Source organism: Caretta caretta, chromosome 2, assembly GCF_965140235.1.
Source record: "Caretta caretta isolate rCarCar2 chromosome 2, rCarCar1.hap1, whole genome shotgun sequence".
Taxonomy (NCBI): domain Eukaryota; kingdom Metazoa; phylum Chordata; order Testudines; family Cheloniidae; genus Caretta; species Caretta caretta.
The window spans coordinates 116,645,936-116,666,663 of record NC_134207.1 but is presented as its reverse complement, the minus strand read 5'-3'; the positions used below and the strand labels follow the sequence as shown (position 1 = coordinate 116,666,663).

General features: G+C 43.9%; 1 protein-coding gene across 9 annotated transcripts in view; it reads right to left on the bottom strand.

Moving 5' to 3' along the window:
- SLC35B3 (solute carrier family 35 member B3) overlaps positions 1–11,241 on the bottom strand; it is a 105,242-nt gene extending 94,001 nt beyond the window's left edge. For 6 of the 9 annotated variants that reach the window (XR_012667034.1, XM_075125384.1, XM_075125383.1 and 3 more), the window contains exons 1-3: positions 11,140–11,232; positions 3,832–6,176; positions 1,656–1,937 (exon numbers count right to left, since the gene is read on the bottom strand). Coding sequence is in view for 8 of the 9 variants with exons in the window: in XM_075125384.1 (XP_074981485.1) it covers positions 1,656–1,856 (201 nt within the window). In the remaining variant the exon portion in view is untranslated. Of the gene's footprint in view, positions 1–1,655; positions 1,938–3,831; positions 6,177–11,039 lie in introns of all 9 variants that reach the window. The other 3 variants (XM_048839815.2, XM_048839820.2, XM_048839816.2) reach the window with 3 other exon arrangements.
- Positions 11,242–20,728: the final 9,487 nt, after the last annotated feature.

The following is a 20,728-nucleotide window of genomic DNA, read 5'->3' as shown; positions in this document are numbered from 1 at the left end:
ACTGTTTCTAGACAGCACTCTCAAATGACCCATAAAAGATTAAGTACAAATTGTTAACATTAACTTATTTAAAAGACAAATTTACTGGTAATTCTAATTTCTTAGGAATCTACAGGCATTTAAAACAAGAGAGTCATTTGTTATGGAAAAACATACACACTGTCTAAAGAATTATGCAGATGTATCCATTTTAGCCAGAGCTGGCAGCAAGACTGATACCTTCCATTATAAGGCCCTGTTTTCAATTACTAATAACTTCGCCAAATTTAACTATTTGGGCTGCAACTTTCCATGTCAGGTGTTTCTTCAGACCGTTTACGTTTCAGCAGAAGTTCTCCCATCATCTATGAGAATAAGGTTGGGAAAAATGTTTTGCCAATGTTTTAAAAAAAAATAAAAAATTCTACTGTTATTTTGGTGAGAAGCTCTAGCACCTTCACACTTTGGAGCAGGAATTAAAAATATGCAGTCAGAGTTTAAAGCCAGGAGGAACCACTAGATCATCAGTCTGACCTAGAGTATATCACAGGCCATCTACACCATCCCCAGCACCCGCACACTAAATCCAACAACTGAAATGAGACCAAACTATTATAGCCTATAAAAGGCTAGACTACTATGTGCCACAGACAGAAAACAGGAGGGACAAAGGAGCACAAGTGCTTGAGAACCCCATAATGGCAGGGAAATTAAGTAAGCTATAGGAGATAATCCTGGCAAGTAACCCAAACCCCCACACTGCAAGGGACAGCAAGAGACCCCTAAAGTCACTGCCAATCTGACCTGGGGAAAAATTCCTTCCCAACCCCACATATGGCAACCAGTTAGACCCTGAGCATATGAACAAGAACCAGCCAGGCAAGCACTTGAGAGAGAATGGTTGGTGTCACCTCAGAGCCCAGTCTCAGCTTGCCCAATGTCCTATCTCCAGCTGTAGCCGTTCCTGATGCTTCAGAGGAAGGAGATTTAAAAAACAAACAAAACCCCTCCTCCCAGGAGTCAGGTTGGCAGATGGAAGACAGGAGCAGAAAGGTATGTAACCACTAGAGAACATTCACCTACAGAAGCGGGAACAAAACCCAGGATACAGGAGTCCTAAGATTCCTCTGCCGTTTAGAAAACAGCTGTGAAGCCCACTAGCACACCATGCATCTCATCCCCCTCTAGTGAATGTGCAGAAAGGATAACAGCCTACTAATAGTTAGCTGAAGTGGCAGAAGTCCATACTGTAGACCTAAAGATTTCAACCCTGATGATGACACATGTGGTCATTATGGTCCCATACAATGTAACTTTTGTTTTTTCAGTTTGTTTTTGTAAAAACTTAGAAAAATCACATACAAATGTTAAGAAAATTAAAGATGCAAAGTCATGCACTCAAAAGATAAGGAAAGAAAATAATTAAGGTAGCACAAGCATCCTTAATTAGGTCCTCTTCTGTAGATGCATTATGATTATAGTTTTTAATTATATGGTCATGTACTATTTTTTCCCTAACTTCAGTGTTAGACTTTGATCTTAATGTTCTTTTAATGTAGTTTTTTTAAAAGGTATAGATTAGGACAGATTTTTAGACCAATCAAGCTACACATTGCTGAATATTGTTCAACAAAAGAAACAGAGGTACTAGCATAAAACATAAATACAGAATTTACCTGTAAATATCCATAGATTAGATAAAACATAAAAACTCCAGAAACACAAATAAAAAACTGAGTGGGTTTGTTAAATTTGCTGAGATTCATGCCAAGAACGATTATGTCATCTACTGATTTGATATGAGGTGACATGGCTTGCGATTTGGAAGGTACGCTGATCGAAATATATTTCCTTGAGGAGTTGAATTTCAGATCCATGTTTCCTAGTTTGCTGCATTCAGTGTCAATGGAATCTTCTCCTTTTTCTTCCTCTCTCTTTTTGTGTCCTTTGCTTGGAAGCTGAAAGAAATCAAAAAAGTGAGAGAGGCCACTTGAGTATGGAATTCCAAAATTAAAACAAAAAGAAAAGGAGTACTTGTGGCACCTTAGAGGCTAACACATTTATTTGAGCATAAGTTTTCGTGAGCTACAGCTCACTTCATCGGATGCATTCAATTTCCACTGAATGCATCCAACGAAGTGAGCTGTAGCTCACAAAAGCTTATGCTCAAATAAATGTGTTAGCCTCTAAGGTGCCACAAGTACTCCTTTTCTTTTTGCGAATACAGACTAACACAGCTGCTACTCTGAAACCCAAAATTAAAACAGTATACAAATATGAAACTTAATGAAATTGCTTCAGACAAAAAATTGCACATGGAAACATTTTACAACTCAATTTCAAAACTTAATGGGAATTCCTAAAAATCACAATAGTGCAGTACATGTGTCTCCCCTATGATACTACTGCCTGCATAACAGATCTAATGCAAGAGGTAGAATCAATGATAACATTATGGCACTAGTGCTAAGAATTAGTGCATGAGTACTTTATACAGAGGCTTGGTCTACACTTACAAATGCTGTTGGCACACCCCTGACCAATGTAGCTATGCTGACACAGCTGTGCCTACACTGGGGATTATGTTGACGGAAGAATGCTTCCCTTGACCTAGCTACTGTCGTTTGGGGAGGTGGTGTTTCAGCACTGACAAAAAAACCCTTTTGTCACTGTAGGTTGTGTCTCCACTATGGGGCTTTGTTAGTATAGCCTCCATAGTTCAGACATACACAGAGATGGAAAATCTGATCTGGACAAATATTAAGCCTGACTTTTTATTAGTATATTTTACTTTTCTGAAACATATAAAAAGTTAAATACCCTTTAAAATCCTTCAAAAATAGTTTGCTTAAAGTGGGGATCAATCCTTCTACTGCAGGGGTGGACAAACTTTTCAGCCCAAGGGCCACATGTGGGTGGGGAAATTGCATGCACGGCCATGAATGTAGGGTTGGGACAGGAAGCGGCTCAGGGCAAGGGGCTGGGGTTCAGGGTGTACAAGGGGTCTCAGGGCAGGAGGTTGGGGTGGGGTGCGGGAGGGTGTGGGGTGTGGCAGGGGGCTCAGGGCAGGGGGTTCGGTGCAGGAGGGGTTCGGGGTGTGGGCTCCAGCCTGGAGCCGCTTACCTGGAGTGGCTTCGGGGTGGCAGCGGCATGCAGTGGGGCTAAGACAGGCTCCCTGCCTGCCCTGACCCTGCGCTCCGCTGCTCCTGGAAGTGGCCCTGCAGCGCCGGGGGAGGACAGGGCAGAGGGTTCCCTGTGCTGCCCTCGCTTGCGGGTTCCTCCCCTGAAGCTCCCATTGGCCACAGTTCCTGGTTCCCGGCCAATGGGAGCTGCAGGCAAGTGCAGCGCGTGGAGCCCTCTGCCCCCGCATCCCACAGGGGCTGCAGGGACATGGTGCCAGCCGCTTCTAGCGGCGGCGCGGGGCCTGCGACTCCACGGGGTGGCAAGCCCCATGGGCCGGATCCAAAGCCCTGACGGGCCGGATCCGGCCCATGGGCTGTAGTTTGCCCACCCCTGTTCTACTGCCTACAGAAAGCAATGCTGCACAAATCTGTCACATCAGTGTCACAGTGCTATGGTTAAGCAGTCAGCACAGGGCCAAACCCAGCCCTCTTATACCAATGTTCACAGGCATGAAAACAGAATATGCTGTCATAGGATGATCCCATTACTGTGATCACACTGAAAGTACTGGTGCAGAGGTACTATGATTATGGCCAGCCTACTTTATTTGCATGGCAAGGTGCACCACACTCAATACATCCATTTCTATATGCAGAGCCTAACTGTGAAACTGGAAAGAATCTTCCCCTCTACCCTTTGCTTCCAACTCTCACTTTTGCTTGAGATTACCTGTTAATGTTCAGGAAAAAGGGTGTGCAGACTAGGAAAAAAAACCTTAGTGACTGTCCAGGAACAATCAAGGTCTCAAATATGGTCACATGACAAGAATATGGTGGTCCCAAAGTTTTATAACCACTATCAGTCACATGCATTCATCTCCAATTGTAGGATGAGGCATAACTGGATAAGTACAGCCAAAGAGAAGGAATTTAGCAGAGTATGGGCGTGGGCAGGCAAATCATCCATTTCTTCACTTCAGTGAAATATGTGATAACTGATGTTTGAGGCTAATTTTGCATTTTTCAGTCTCAAGCTAACTCCACTGGTCAATTGCTGCTCCTAGTCAATTGCTGTACTTTTTAAGTGCAGGTCAACAGCTAGTTCAGCCCAGGGTCAGTAATTAAATTTTTATTGATCTAAACTGGTGTTTTGGTTATTCCAGCCCAACGGTATTTTTTCTCACCAGAGTATCTACCAAAACCCATCTTCCCAGTGCTCCTTTATGGCAATCATTTATCCTGCTAAAGGAAACTGAATGAGACTCCCTCCGGGAGTCAGTCAATGCTGCTCATTTAACTCCACAGACCAATAATTAAAGAGTTATGAGAGGTACTACCTTCACCAGAAGAGGAATAGTGTGCTATATAGTAGTACTCAGTCTAAACTTCATGCCCAGGCAGCAATTTAATGTGAAGGCATTTATAAACTAATATTCACTGCCACTGTCTTTGTTAGCCTCTTTTTGTCAATCTCTCTTGCTTCCCACTCCCTCCCCCATGACACCAGTACAGTATAACAAGCCTTGTGGATAAGGGGGAAGTGGTAGATGTTGTAGTCTAAGGCCTTTCTGCAGTAAGGAGCAGCGGCCATTAGCTAAAAGTAAGGAGTCATGTTCCCTCTAAATGACACCAAAACAATGTAATATCAGGTTGTTAAGAAAGAGTTCTAGCCCTAGGGAAGTATAGCAGAAACAGTGACCAGATAAACAGAAAGACATTACGATGTTTAAAGGAAAACTTTGCAAGATAACACTGTCTGGCAGAACCTCTTATCAGCAGTTTCAGTTGGGAAATCTATACTTCCCTTTTGTTTGACCTTTAATTGGTTCTGTTCTTTGTTTGTTGCATAACTGATTTAGCAAAATTTAAATTGACTCTAGTATGTAAAAGGTAGTGTATTAAGACTAGTGAAGAACATTATTTCGTAATACTTTAGTTTAAATGATAGGTCCCGTTTATCTATACCTCAACCAAAGTTTGACCATATAAACTGGGCTCCAAGAAGAAATTCTTTGGAACCTAATTCCAGGACACAGCCCAAGATCAAAGCTGCCAAAACTCAATACCCTGCACAACCATTCTGTGCAGAAGTTGGAGCCACAGACTATCCGATTCCGACTGACCAGCAGGAAGAGATCGCCTGCTTTATCAGGAGTGGTGACCATTGTATGCTTGGTGTGTGTGTTCTGTTGATCAAGTGCTAATAAATTCAAGTTAAGAATTTACTGTGTAAAGGCTCTTTTAGCTGGGAAAAGGTCCGGCCAACCTGAAGACGGTTATGCCCTGAGCCCACGGAAGGGTAGGAGTGGGTGCCCTAGATTGTGCGGGTAACAATGTGAGATATCTCAACTTTAGTATGGCTTATGATACTGTCTCATATGACCCTATAAACAAACTAGGGAAATATAGCCTAGATGAATCTATTATCAGGTGGGTATACAAATGCTTGGAAAACTATTCAGAGTAGTTATTAATGGTTCAGTCAAGCTGGAAGGGCATATTGAGTGGGGTCCTGCAGGGATCAGTCCTCTGTCTGGTTCTATGCAATATCTTCACAAATGATTTGGATTATGGCAGAGAGTACACGTATAAAATCTGCAGATGATACCAAGTGGTGAGGGGATGCAAGCACTTCAGGGGACAGGATTAGAATTCAAAATGATCTTGACAAACTGGAGAAATGGTCTGAAATATATAGGATGAAATTCAATAAGGACAAATGCAAAATACTACACTTAAGAAGGAATACTCATTTACAAAATGGGAAATGATTGCCTAGGAAGGAGCACTGCAGAAAAGGATCTTGGGGATTAAAGTGGATCACAAACTGAATGAGTCACCAATGTAATACCATTAAGCTAAAAAAACAAAAACAAACAAACAAACAACATTCTGGGATGCATTAGCAGGAATTCTGTAAGAAAGACATAAGCAGTAATTCTTCCACTCTACTCAGCATTGATAACTGGAGTATTGGGTCCAGTTCTGGGCACCACTCTTCAGGAAAGATGTGGATGAATTGGAGGAAGTCCAGAGGGGAGCAGTAAGAATGATTCAAAGTCAAGAAAACGTGACCTACAAGAAAATATTGAAAAATTGGGTTTTAGTCTGGAAACAAGAATACTGAGGTGGGAGGTAACAGTCTTCAAGTATGTACAAGGTTATTATAAACAGGAGGGTAACTATTATTCTTATCCATGAAGGACAGGAAAAGAAGTAATGGGCTTAAATTGAAAAAAGGGAGATTTAGGTTAGACATTAGGAAAAACTTCTTAACTGTAAGGGTAGTTAAGCATTGGAACAAATTACAAAGAGCAGGGGTTCTCAAACTGTGGGTTGGGACCCCAAAGCGGGTCACGACCCTGTTTTAATGGGGTCACCAGGGCTGGCGTTAGACTTGCTGGGGCCCGGGGCCAAAGCCCGAGCCCTACCACCTGGGGCTGAAGCCAAGCCAAGGGCTTCAGCCCTGGGCGGTGGGGCTCAGGTTACAGGCCCCCTGCTTGGGCTGAAGACCTGAGCTTCGGCTTTATCCCCCCAGCCCCTGCATAGGGTGGTGAGGCTTGAGCTTTAGCCCCCTCCACCCAGGGTGGCAGTGCTCACGCGGGCTGAGGCATCGGTCTTGCCTCCTGGGGTTGTACAGTAATTTTTGTTGTCAGAAGGGAGTCGCAGTGCAATGATGTTTGACAACTGCTGACCTAGAGGTTGTGGAACCTCTGTCACTTGAGGTCTTTACAAACAGGTTAGACAAACACCTGTTAGGGATGGTTTAGATAATAATTAGTCCTACCTCAGTGTATGAACTGGACTAGATGACCTATTGAGATCTCTTCCAGTCCTACATTTCTATATATTCCATACGTGTACATTGCTCTTTCCCAGCAAGAGCAGCAGCTGCCAAACTAATCCCACCTAGTTTCATTTCCCTGCCCAAACTGGACCACAGAGGATGTGATATGTCCAGACAGAGCCAGGGTACTAGACTAGTTCAAGGAGTCCAATTTTCAATTTGTCTCTTTTCCTTAAGTCTCTCAGCGAACAGTAGTGGACTGCATAAATGTCTACTTTTGTACAGAAAGCTTCCTGTCTAGCCCAATCCAAACAGAGTTATGACTAATCACACTTACTGCTGCTATTCAGGCATGTGCTGCACGATGTTAAAGAGTACCAGAACAACCATGATTTTGCCTTAGAAGAATTTCAGAGGTGCAGGGGACCATAAGAAAGACTACTTTCTGCAAATCTCATGCTAGCTATGATGTTTCTAACAATACAGAAACTACATCCTTTACTGCTTTAGATATTAACAGCAATTGCACTAGCAGAGAAACAGAACCCTGAAATTAGGTCACAAAAAGGAAATAGAAGAGGAGCTGTTTTTAAAATATTTTATTTTCTAATAATTTAAGGCAATATGTATTCTGTTACTGAGTTTTGGATTTAAAGATTAAAATACTACTTTAAAAGAACAAACTTTCACGAAGGATACCAGAGTTACAGTGAAAAAGCGTTTGTTCCACTCACATACAGTATTTAAAAGAAGATTGTGTAAAATTCCCTTTTCTGTGTTAAATTATTTGCTTGAGAACATGTTATCATAAAGGAATATTCTACAGTGCCTAACACTAAAATGAGAAACAGTAAATGCAGTAAATATTTGAAACAAATTCTCTACCAAATACTATTATTATAGACAACGGGACTCTTCTGAAATATATTTCTCTAAAAACATACACAGCAACTGTTTTTCTAAGCAAAATATCAGAGGTGTCATTCTTCATCATTTACTCAAAATACTCAAAGTAACTGATCCACCTTATGTACTAATGAGCAACAGAACTGCAATTTTACAAATACCACTTACAAGCTTAAGAGGTGCTTACTTCTGGGGGAAATCTGCAACACTGCGTGCATGCAGAATTTATGTCCCCGGCAGAATTCTTTGCTTCTCTACAGAAAAATGACTTCTGACGGGGAAGCAAAGGAAAGCCCCAAGAACAATCATGCACCCCTCCTCAGCAGCACAGGAGTGTTGTTTTGGACGCCTAGCACAGGTGATGGAGAAGTAAATCACTGCAGGGGGAGGGGGGGGGCGAGAGGAGGCCCCCAGATGGGGATGCCACGGCTGCTGGCTTTTACCCTGTGCTAGGCTCAGCTGCTAGTCCCAACTGCACTGGGAAGGATGGGACTTCCTCTTCCCCTGCAAGGATTGGTCGGGGCCAGGAGAAACCTCTCCCTGCTGAAGAAAGCTCTGTTCCCCACCCCTACTTTCTGCCCCCATTGCTCCTCAGCTGCGGATAGAAGGGTCACTGTACAGGGAGCTGCTCCCCCCTGCCCACTCCCTGTGCATCCAGACTCCCACCCCATCAAGTCTCACCCCCTCCCCCTGAATCCTGACCCCCATGCCAGCACCCAGACCACTAAGCCTCCTGCACCCAGATACCCCCACCCCACTGAGCCTCAACCAGCTGCACCCAGACCCTCACACCCTGACCCTCCTTACTGAGCCCAAACCACCTTCACCTGGACCCCCTCACAGAGTCCCATTCCTGCTGCACCTGGAACCTGCAACAAGCCCCTGAGCATCCAGATCCCCCCCATAGATCTACCCCCACCCCTCACACCCAGATTGTCCCACACAGAACCCTCCCATCCCACACCTGTATTTTCCCCCATCCCCTCCACACTTAGATCCTGCCAGGCTGAGCCTGCTTGCCCCACACCTGGATCAGGGCTAGACACACATGTGAGACTGTGTCCCTCTCTTTCACTATCTTGGTGCACCCGGCACAGAGGGGCAGGACCAACCCTTGGGCTGTGTCAGGGTCTGGTGCAGCCACACCATTAAGTCCGTGTCCTGGGAGTGGAGGGTGGTCTCCTACCTCTGTGGAGGCCTGTGTTCCCTATTGCCATGCTGGAGCCTCCACATTTATTGTAAAATAAAATGCGCAGAATTTTAAAATACTGTCCGCAGAATTTTTATTTTTTTGGCACAGAATTCTCTCCGGAGTAAAAGCTTTCCCAAACTACATGTTTAACATTTCATTTTTTGACTCTTAATTTTATTTAACAGGTTTCAGAGTAACAGCCGTGTTAGTCTGTATTCGCAAAAAGAAAAGGAGTACTTGCGGCACTTTAGAGACTAACCAATTTATTTGAGCATAAGCTTTCGTGAGCTACAGCTCACCTTGACTATCATACACATTGTAAGGAGAGTGATCACTTTAGATAAGCTATTACCAGCAGGAGAGTGGGCTGGGGGAGAGAAAACCTTTTGTAGTGATAAACACCCATTTTTTCATGGTTTGTGTGTATAAAAACATCTTCTGTATTTTCCACAGTATGCATCCGATGAACTGAGCTGTAGCTCACAAAAGCTTATGCTCAAATAAATTAATTTTATTTAAAATGACTGAAATGCTTCCTCTTGCACAAATGGTTTGCTAAAATAAAATATCCTCAGGAAAGTTTTTGCCAGAAGCAAAGCTGAGCTAAACCTTCTAAAAATAAGAGACCTTAAACTAAGCTCCAGCGCATAATTAACATTAGCAACTGTAGTTAGAGAGAACCACATGTCTGGAGCACCTATTGAAAATAAAAATCAATATAGAAATGATGTTTCTTTTCCTAGATCTATGCAGGCAGGGGGGCCAGAAGACATTTATCATCTTCTCTGTGTCTTGGTGGATCAGAGGGAGGGGCAGCATACCATTTTTGAAAGTGTCTGCCTTAGAGAGACAGTAGCGACACAAGGTGGGTGAGGTAATCTCTCTTATTGGACCATCTTCTGTTTACTCTTTTGGTCCCTTCTGACCTTATGATTCTGTTGGTGAGAAAGAAAAGCTTTTAAGCCACTCAGAGCTCTTCTTCACGTCCAGGTTCAAGAGCTCCGTGTGGCTCAAAAGCTTCTCTTTCTCACCAACAGAATTCTGTCCAACACAAGACATACCTCACCCACCTTGTCTCTCTAAAATCCTAGGACCAACATGACTACAACACCATTAAAAGGACACTATCAACTTGACAGTTAGGCTATGTCTACACTACCACTTATGACGCTCAGGTGTGCGAATATACCACCCCCTTGAACACCATAAATTACACGAGCATAAATGCTAGCGTACACAGCGCTTTGTCAGCAGGTGAGCCACCCCCATGGACACAGCTACTGCTGCTCGCTGGGGGCGGATTAAGTATGTCAAGGGGGGAGCTCTCTCTCCCCCATTGGCATAGAGCAGCTACACAGGAGAGATCTTACTGTGCTCAAGCTGCATAGGTACAACTGTAAGGTCTCTAGTGTAGACATAGCTGTAGTCCAATATAGAAAAAAACCTCAAAAGCAGTTTCAAGTAATATACCTGCCCCTCACTCCCCTCCTGTCTGTGTATGTTTTAAGTCACAGGTTCCTCATTCTTTAAAGTGTTCTTTTCCCTCCCTGGTTGCTATGTGAAAGATGGTTACAGCGCAGACGAAACGGCCCGACTTTACAGGGGAAACACTGAAACTCATATGCAAAGTGGAGTCAAATCCAGAAAGGACCCAAGGAAACCAAAAACACTTATTGCCTCCAATTTCTTTTAGTTCTCGGACGTGGGGGGCGGTACTTGTGGCACACGAGTAGATGAAGCCTTTACAGAGGCGGTGCAACGCCTGGACCGAGAGACCCCCCCAGGGCCAGCCCAGCTCAGCCCCCCCAGCAGTAAGCTCAGTAATTTGGTGGGAGGTGTCACCTGGGGACGCTGCTGCTGCGGGGACCCGACGCGGGGAGGCCCAAGGGCCCCGCCCAGGGAGACGCGCCCGCCCCCTTGGGTCCCGGAGCCGGCCACGTCTCATTGCGCACGGGCTCGTCCGCCCGGCGCTCCGAGGGGGCGGGGGGGGCAACTGCCCAGCGGACCCCCCCACCCCAGGCGGGGCCGCACCCCTTCCCCAGCCGCGTCTCACCGCTCATGGCCCCCAGCGAGCGGCTGCGGCCCACGCCACCTCCCGGGAAGCAGCCTGGCCCCGCACACGCCCCGGTGGAGGGGGGGGGCAGGGGCAGTACCTGCTCGCGCCCCGGCAGAGGGGGCGCGGCGGCGGCGGCTGCTCTCGTCTTCCTCCGCCTGCCGCCGCTCTCCCCTCGGCGCCGAAAATGGCGGGGGATGGGGTGTGTGTGCGCGCGCCGAGCGCATCGAGCCAATGAGATCCGTCTGCTCGGCGCTCTCCTGCCGGGACTGGGCCCCGTGTCATTGTCCCCGCCCCGGCCGGCGCAGGGAAGAGCAGCCCCCCTCCCCTCCCCCGCACACAGGGGGACTCTCCCCTTACGGGAAACCCTCCCGCAGAGGAGCCCCGCGCACAGGGGAGCCCCCATAGAGGAAACCCCCCTCCGGGAGAGGAGATCCCCGTGTAGGAAACCCCCCAGGACAGGAGACCACCGCACACATTCGGGGGCCCCCATATAGGAACCCCTCCAGAACAGGAGACCCCTCACCCCATCTAGGGACACCCCATCCAAGAGAGAGGACCTATATGGGAACACCCCCTAGAAGAGCAGACCCTTACACCTGGGGGGAACCCCAGACAGGAACCCCCAAGAGAGGTGACCTCACAAATGGGGGAACCCCATATAGGAACACCCACCAGGTAAGGAGACCCCCTCCCACACGCACACACACATATGGCGGGGGAGTGCCCCAGCACTGTACCTGGACACACAGCCTCGTGTCTGGCTGTGCCGCACAGTGTTATCTGTGCATAGAGTGATCAGACAGCAAGTGTGAAAAATCGGGACAAAGGGTGGGGGGTAATAGGTGCCTATATAAGATAAAGTCCCAAATATTGGGACTGTCCCTATAAAATTGGGACATCTGGTCACCCTACCTGTGCAGGACCCTCAGACCTTTGCTCTGGCTGTGCCTCCACACGCAGGTAAGGCTCCCCCCCCCTTTGTCTGGACTAGGGAGGCAAGGGGTGGTTCATTTGTTTTTCAACTGAGATCCACCTCCTTGTATAATCCCATCGTAGATTCAGTTTAATGTAGCGAGCCAAGGTGAATATATATGGTGGGGAGGCCTAGGGTTTACCGCACCCAGTTAGGTAATTGAGTTTAAAAACACCAGTCTTACAAACCACTAACTATATGAACCATTCTTCCAAACTGCAGGGGAGGATGGGGAATATCCCATAACCAGAGGCGCCGACTCCATGGGTGCTCTGGGGCTGGAGCACCCATGGGGAAAAATTAGTGGGTACTCTTCACCCACCAGCAGCCAAGCTCCCCTCCTCGCCCCGCCCCACCTCACCTCCGCCTCCTCCCCGAGCGTGCCAGGTCCACGCTCGTCCGCCTACCTCCCAGCTCTTGCTGCTGCAAAACAGCTGTCTCGCGGCATAACAAGCTCCCTGAGGGAGGGAGGAGGAGCAGGAACGTGGCGCACTCGGGAGGAGATGGGGAAGAGGCAGGGCCGGGGCAGGGATTTGGGGAAGGAGTCGAATAGGGGCAGGGAGGGGGCGGAGTTGGGGTGGGGACTTTGGGGAAGGGTTTGGAATGGGGGCAGGGCAGGGCAAGAGGGGGAGGGGTCAAGCCTATGCCCATAACAAAAGCGATGTTGATGAGAAACATGTTCACAGCCCTTTACCTCCTGATTCCTTCAGTGCATCAGAAATTGCTTCGCAGTATGGTGCAGGATGAGAATTTTGCAAAGCTGGGTACTGTACTGCAAGTTCTGCACTGTACCTATTGTAATTTTCATTTTATGAATTTCGTGATCCCCAATTAGTTCATAAAATAAAGTAGTGGTTCTCAAAGTTTTGTACTGGTGACCCCTTTCACATAGCAAACCTCTGAGTGCGACCCCCCCCCTTATCAATTAAAAACACTTGTTTATATATTTAACACCATTATAAATGCTGGAGGCAAAGTGGGGTTTGGGGTGGAGACTGATAGCTTGCAAACCCTCATGCAATAACCTCGTGACCCCCTGGGTGGTCCAGACTCCCAGTTTGAGAACCCCTGAAATAGAGGGTCTGCTGTAAAACTACCATTACATCCATGTTTCCTTCTCTAGACTAGGATTTTACTATAGCTATTGTAAAACCTCCCTTTTCTGGCAAAGACATACCCCTAGCATAGGTGCAGAGTAACATCTTCAGCTCAATTCTAGCATACAAGATAAGCAGCTGTTAACCCTGCACCTATCGTAGAAAAAAGGTCTAGTTTAAGCTCAGATTTTGCTAGCACTTTAGCTAAAACCTGCCTAATTTTAGCTAATTTTCCTAGAAAGAAAAGGTGGGTGAGGTGTAATATCTTTTATTGGATCATCTTCTGCTGGTCAAAGACAAGCTTTCAAGCTCCCTGGAACTCTTCAGGTCACCAACAGAAGTTAATCCAATAAAAGATATTACCTCATCCACCTTCTCTCTCTCATATCCTGAGACCAACATGGCTACAACATTGCAGAAAAAGTCAAGACAGCCACGCTCATTAGTTGAGAGGTGTTGCTGGAGGAGGAAAGAAGCCTCAGATGTGGCTTTTTAAAGCTAATGGGGAATAGATTATATCTCCTGATTGAAATGTATTAACATAACGTATCACTAGAACAGCTAGTCAACACAGTGAACTCATCTTGTGCCACTTTTCCTCTATTTATCTGGCTTTAAACTGTGAGCTCCTGATGGTGAGAATGGGTCTTCCCTTACTGTGTGTAAATATGCTGTGGATGCCACCAGAAATAAATAATAGCTCTGAGTCTCCTACAGAGCTTTGAAGGTAGGATGAGGGAAAATGTTAAGTTACTTACGACCTATCTGCCACAGGCGCTTTTCAGTAAAGTTAAAGCAGTGTTTTGTTATGATTAACTAGATTTTTTTTTCCCCCTCGAGATTTGAATACATTGAAGAGGGGCAGAGGATTCTATTACAGATAATAGATCACCAACATGAGGTTGTTTTTACAAAAGTCACAGGATGTAATTAGCTGTTCAGAGAACATCAGACTTCTCTGCTATTACATGAAACAAAAAACAGTAAAGCAGCACAAACTTTGAAAAGCAGTTTAATGAAGGTACCAAAAGGCAAACGAATGAGCACATACATTTGAGGATACAAAAACAAAAAAAACAACTGATAAATACCTGCTTAGAAGAATTACCTTAGTCACAAAAAAGCAAAACGATATCTAGAAACACTGTCATGGGGAAATATGGATTAGATAGAATTACTTTAAAATTAATACACAAAGTAAATATTAATAATCCATATCAAGATGGGATTCTGCAGGAGGTCTGTGACAATGTGCTATTTTATCTTAAAAACAAACAAGTTTGGTTTTTACTGGCTGAAAGAAAGATGTTGCTAGTTACACAAGAGCTAGTTTAGGCTGAAGTTGTTGAGCTATGCCCAATTTAAAGGATTAGCTCCAGATACATGCAGGGGGGAAAATGTTCTTATCATGAAGCAAGCCTGTTTTGGGCATAGATTAATAGGAACCAGGGAGTTAAGGAGAATATAAGGTAGTTTGGGTGTTGCTCACGTTAAATACATTTTAATTAATGCTGTCCCCAAGGTTATTAATGCTCCACAGGAGGGAGTCCTAAAAGTTTCATGAAGACAGTATTGGTAACCCTAAGCATTAAAAAAACATACTAAAATTGACTTGAAAAATCATGAGATTTAAAAATAATAAATTCTGGATTTTTTTATTTGTTTGCTTGTGTTGGAGCATTTAGGGTTTACTTTTTCAAGCTTTTCTCTGCAAGCACTAGGATTTATTTATTTTAATGAAAGGTGAGATTCCCAGTTAAGCTAATTCCAGCAAACTCTCAAAAATCACAAGACTTGTGATAACTTAAGAGAGCTGTTAACATGGTAGAGAGCAAGGAATTACAAAATACATGAATAGGAAATATCCATATAAAGTTATTACTGAATTTGTGTTTAAACAGTGTTTATTAGTAATTGTTTTACAGAGGATCACATAGTCTTCTTCTTTGCCATAGAAAGCTATGCAACATTCGGGTGAAGAAACATCTTCATTTCTCTTTCATCTTAGTTGTTTTTCTGCTTTGAGATTCAAAGCTGCACAAACCCTTGCTGGCTAGCCTTAATACAACTAGAATAATCAGTTTTTTAAAAACCAATTTAATGAAAAATGAAAAGATGCAGAGAGACTAATAAGAGTTAAAAAAATCCCTGCATTTGGCAATTTTTTTATGGGATTGTCTCTCTCTCTATCTCTCTCTTTTTTTTTTATAACCCCTTTGGAAGAAACACTCTCGGATCTGTGCTTTGTCCACATTGTTACTTCTTGTGTGCTGATTGCTCTATCAGTTATATGTAGGTATTCTTTGTCTACAGAGTATTTTATGACCTTTTAGCCATAATTGTAAGGTTGGGCACCAAGATGGACTCTCAGTAAGAGAGAGATGTGGACTCTGGCCAAATACTCTTGTAGCCTAGGGCAGTGCTACTCAAAGCGGTGATCTGTGGACTGGTGCTGGTCCGTGAGCCATCATCTGCCGGTCTGCGCACACATTGGGGAAAAAAAATTGCTGGTCCCGCACATCAGATAGCTTGAAAAGCACTGGCCTAGGGGAAGGTTTGACTTCAGCAGTGTGAAAACAGAAGAACTTCCCAAATGCATGGAATGTCTAACAGATGTGCTGATCTGATATAATTAATTTAAGCACATGAGAACTGTTAAGGATTTGCACCAAAGTGCAAGATTGATGAAATTGGGGTATATACTGCTGGAGGTGGAAGCAAAAGCCTTATGGAGGGTTGAAGTACATTATTAAAAGCATTGTAGGTATTATGGAAGTAGAAGAGAGCGCACATGTCTTTCCCCTTTACTTACTTCTATGCTTTTCAGATATTGGGTGGATGTTGTGTGACCGGACTCAACCTAAACTGTTATTAAAGTACTATAATAGTAGTATAGAGGCTTTTGTTTGCTAGTTTAATAGTTGCTGCAGAGTTGCATAGAATATGTCTCTGAGCTGTCAATCTACAATAGTAAACTGATTTGAGAAAGAGATTAGGTGTACATTTTCAAATGTGTGAAATTAATTTGTTTTTAGAAATTATGTAGCTAACTGCTGTACTGCTTGGAAAATATTTTTCTAATTTTTTATATTTAAAATGTTGTTTTAAAGGCGCTTTTTCTTTTGAATCAAACAAGTCTAATAAATCAATGTGTATTTTATGTGGAACTGGTAGTGACTCTTCCCCACCCCTATAGTTAAGGTTGTCTGACACTTTGTACTATGACAGGTTTCAGAGGAACAGCCGTGTTAGTCTGTATTCGCAAAAAGAAAAGGAGTACTTGTGGCACCTTAGAGACTAACCAATTTATTTGAGCATGAGCTTTCGTGAGCTACAGCTCACTTCATCAGATGTTTACCGTGGAAACTGCAGCAGACTTTATATACACACAGAAATCATGAAACAATACCTCCTCCACCCCACTGTCCTGCTGGTAATAGCTTATCTAAAGTGATCAACAGGTGGGCCATTTCCAGCACAAATCCAGGTTTTCTCATCCTCCACCCCCCCACACAAATTCACTCTCCTGCTGGTGCTAGCCCATCCAAAGTGACAACTCTTTACATAATCAAGTCGGGCTATTTCCTGCATAGATCAAGGTTTTCTCACATCCCCCCCACCCCCATACACACACAAACTCACTCTCCTGCTGGTAATAGCTCATCTAAACTGACCACTCTCCAGGTTTAAATCCAAGTTAAACCAGAACATCTGGGGGGGGGTAGGAAAAAACAAGAGGAAACAGGCTACCTTGCATAATGACTTAGCCACTCCCAGTCTCTATTTAAGCCTAAATTAATAGTATCCAATTTGCAAATGAATTCCAATTCAGCAGTTTCTCGCTGGAGTCTGGATTTGAAGTTTTTTTGTTTTAAGATAGCGACCTTCATGTCTGTGATTGCGTGACCAGAGAGATTGAAGTGTTCTCCAACTGGTTTATGAATGTTATAATTCTTGACATCTGATTTGTGTCCATTTATTCTTTTACGTAGAGACTGTCCAGTTTGACCAATGTACATGGCAGAGGGGCATTGCTGGCACATGATGGCATATATCACATTGGTGGATGTGCAGGTGAACGAGCCTCTGATAGTGTGGCTGATGTTATTAGGCCCTGTGATGGTGTCCCCTGAATAGATATGTGGGCACAATTGGCAACGGGCTTTGTTGCAAGGATAAGTTCCTGGGTTAGTGGTTCTGTTGTGTGGTATGTGGTTGTTGGTGAGTATTTGCTTCAGGTTGCGGGGCTGTCTGTAGGCAAGGACTGGCCTGTCTCCCAAGACTTGTGAGAGTGTTGGGTCATCCTTTAGGATAGGTTGTAGATCCTTAATAATGCGTTGGAGGGGTTTTAGTTGGGGGCTGAAGGTGACCGCTAGTGGCGTTCTGTTATTTTCTTTGTTAGGCCTGTCCTGTAGTAGGTAACTTCTGGGAACTCTTCTGGCTCTATCAATCTGTTTCTTTACTTCTGCAGGTGGGTATTGTAGTTGTAAGAAAGCTTGACAGAGATCTTGTAGGTGTTTGTCTCTGTCTGAGGGGTTGGAGCAAATGCGGTTGTATCGCAGAGCTTGGCTGTAGACGATGGATCGTGTGGTGTGGTCAGGGTGAAAGCTGGAGGCATGCAGGTAAAGATTTAATCTTTATTGATCATGCTTTATCCAGAGCGTGCAGGTGCTGAGCAGGGAGACTAGCCTATGCTCTCAATTCTCCCGCTTTTGCCACTCATGCAGCATAGGAGAGGAAACTCTCACTCAATTGGAGAGGGGACAAGAGCCAGACCTAGGATGGGTGACAGATTGGGAAAAGAAACCTGTGGGGGCAGACTGGGAGCTGGTGGAGCACGTTGTGGGGGAAAACTGGGAGTGGCTGGACTGGGATGAGAAGCCTTGAGGGGGCTAGAGACTGGGACTGGCTAGGCCAGGAGGCTCGGATTAGAACTAGGAGCCTGGTGCAGAAGAGGGAGACTGGGATGAGGAGGGATGCACAGGCAAGCTAAATTCTGGTATTTCCCAACTTTTCAGTGTTTGACTTTGCCATCTTAACATTCTTTTAATGTAGACTTTAGACAAAATGTACAAATTAGGCTGATTGTTCATTGTCATATAAGAACAAACCTTCGGTGCCTTGTCTATCTTTTAGGAATATGCTGTTTTTTCACTCTGAACATTTCACCCAAACTGGACATTGTAAGGTAAAATAGGCATATGCTGGAGGATGTTTTCTTTAAATGGAGTCCAAGTGTGAACCACAAGTAGGATGTTTGTTATTGATCTCACAGATGCTTTTGCTGTCTGCAATATGAACACAGATATAGAGTACTGATAAAGCCAGAAAGCAAATTACATTTTCTCTTATAGTTTTTTAAAACGAAGTTAGGGTTTATGAAAGTCACTGTATTCACACCTCTGGAGAGCAAAGTTCTCTTTTTATCTGTAAAATGGATATTGTACAGCACCAGCAACGGCAGTGGAAGTATTAAAGCTCTGCAAGTTCCCACACTGTCAACCAGTGTACCTCATTCTTGGCTTGGAAATGCCAACTCCAGAGATAAGTGGTTAGCTCAGTCTCTGTGCACGTTCATTTCTTGGTCTCCCTGCTGAAATTGCTAGCAGGGGTGCTAACAGAGAAGGTGGTATTAGTGATATGAATTTTTGTCCATTAGGTTAGGATAGAGAATGCCAAATTCACATGGCCTGGGCCAGATCTTAACTTGTGCATATCATTGGCTTGATATGAACATTCCGTATATGCCTATGGTTGAGAAAACCAATAATTGCTTTGCTTTAGTTAGTTTGCTACCCATTGAATACGGTGTATGCAGTTGATGGGTTCATACCATGTTATAACTGAGGGATTAGAAACAGATAAGCAATGAAAAGTGTGAGTGAATGTTTCTGAATGAAATATGTTTCTAAATTACTTGCATTTAAGGAGAGGAATTGATACCTAAAATGTAATTTACAAGGGATTAAATGACAGAGTACTGAGATTCAAAACCATTCACTCATATTTCTCATTGCTTGTGTGTTTCTAATTCCTTGGTTATAAAACGGTATAAACTCATCAACTGCACACACCCTATTCAACAGGTAGCAAATAAGGCAAAGCAAAGCTGCTATTGGTTTGTTGTAGGGCTGTCAAGCGATTAAAAAAATTAATTGCGATTAGTCGCACTGTTAAAAAATAATAGAATACAATTTATTTACATATTTTTGGATGTTTTCTACATTTTCAAATATATTGAGTTCAATTACAACACAGAATACAAAGTGTACAGTGCTCACTTTATATTTATTTTTGATTACAAGTGTGTGTGTAACCCACACACCACCTGGGTGTGATGTTCTATCCCATCTAGCGGTATTGAGACCACTGAGAGAGAGAAATAAAATGAGTCTGCTCTACAGCCTTAACGAACAGGGAGTTGTCTTTTAGTTCATGTGGTAGAGGCTCATGCACTAAGCTCTAGAGGTCCCCGGTTCGATCCTGCCTGCGGACGACTGGGGTCTGTCGGCATTACATATGCACTGTTTTAAAAAAAAAATTAGTATTTTTCAATTCACCTAATACAAGTACTGTAGTGCAATGTCTTTATCATGAAAGTTGAATTTACAAATGTACAATTATGTACAAAAAAACTGCATTCAAAAATAAAACAGTCCTCTCCGTCCTACTTCTTGTTAAGACAATTGCTCAGACAAACAAGTTTGTTTACCTTTGCAGGAGATAATGCTGCCCATTTCTTGTTTACAATGTCACCTGAAAGTGAGAACAGGCATTCTCATGGCACTGTTGTAGCCAGTATTGCAAGATATTTACCGGCCAGATGCGCTAAAGATTCGCATGTCCCTTCATGCTTCAACCACCATTCCAGGGGACATGTGTCCATGCTGATGACGGGTTCTGCTCCATAACAATCTGAAGCAGTGCAGACCAACGCATGTTCATTTTCATTATCTCAGTCAAATGCTACCAGCAGAAGGTTGATTTTCTTTTCTGGTGGTTCAGGTTCTGTAGTTTCTACATTGGAGCGTTGCTCTTTTAAGACTTCTGAAAGCATGCTCCACACCTCGTCCCTCAGATTTTTGGAAGGCACTTTCAGATTCTTAAACCTTGGGTCGAGTGCTGTAGCTATCTTTAGAATCTCACTTGGTATCTTCTTTGCGTTTTGTGAAATCTGCAGTGAAAATGTTCTTAAAATGAACAACATGTGCTGGGTTATCTTCTGAGACTGCTATAACATGAAATATATGGCAGAATGTGGGTAGAACAGACCAGAGGACATGCAATTCCCTCCCCCCCCAGGAGTTCAGTCACAAATTTAATTAACACATTATTTTTTTAAACAAGCAACATCAGCATGGAAGCACGGCCTCTGGCATGGTGACTGAAGCATGATGGGGTTTACGAATGTTTAGCATATCTGGCACTCCATGTATCTGAAGAAGTGGGTTTTTTACCCACAAAAGCTTATGCCCAAATAAATCTGTTAGTCTTTAAGGTGCCACTGGACTCCTCACTATTTATTTTGTTTATCATTTTTACAGTGCAAATGTTTGTAATAAAAATAATATATACTTTGATTTCAGTTACAACACAGAATATATATAAAAATGTAG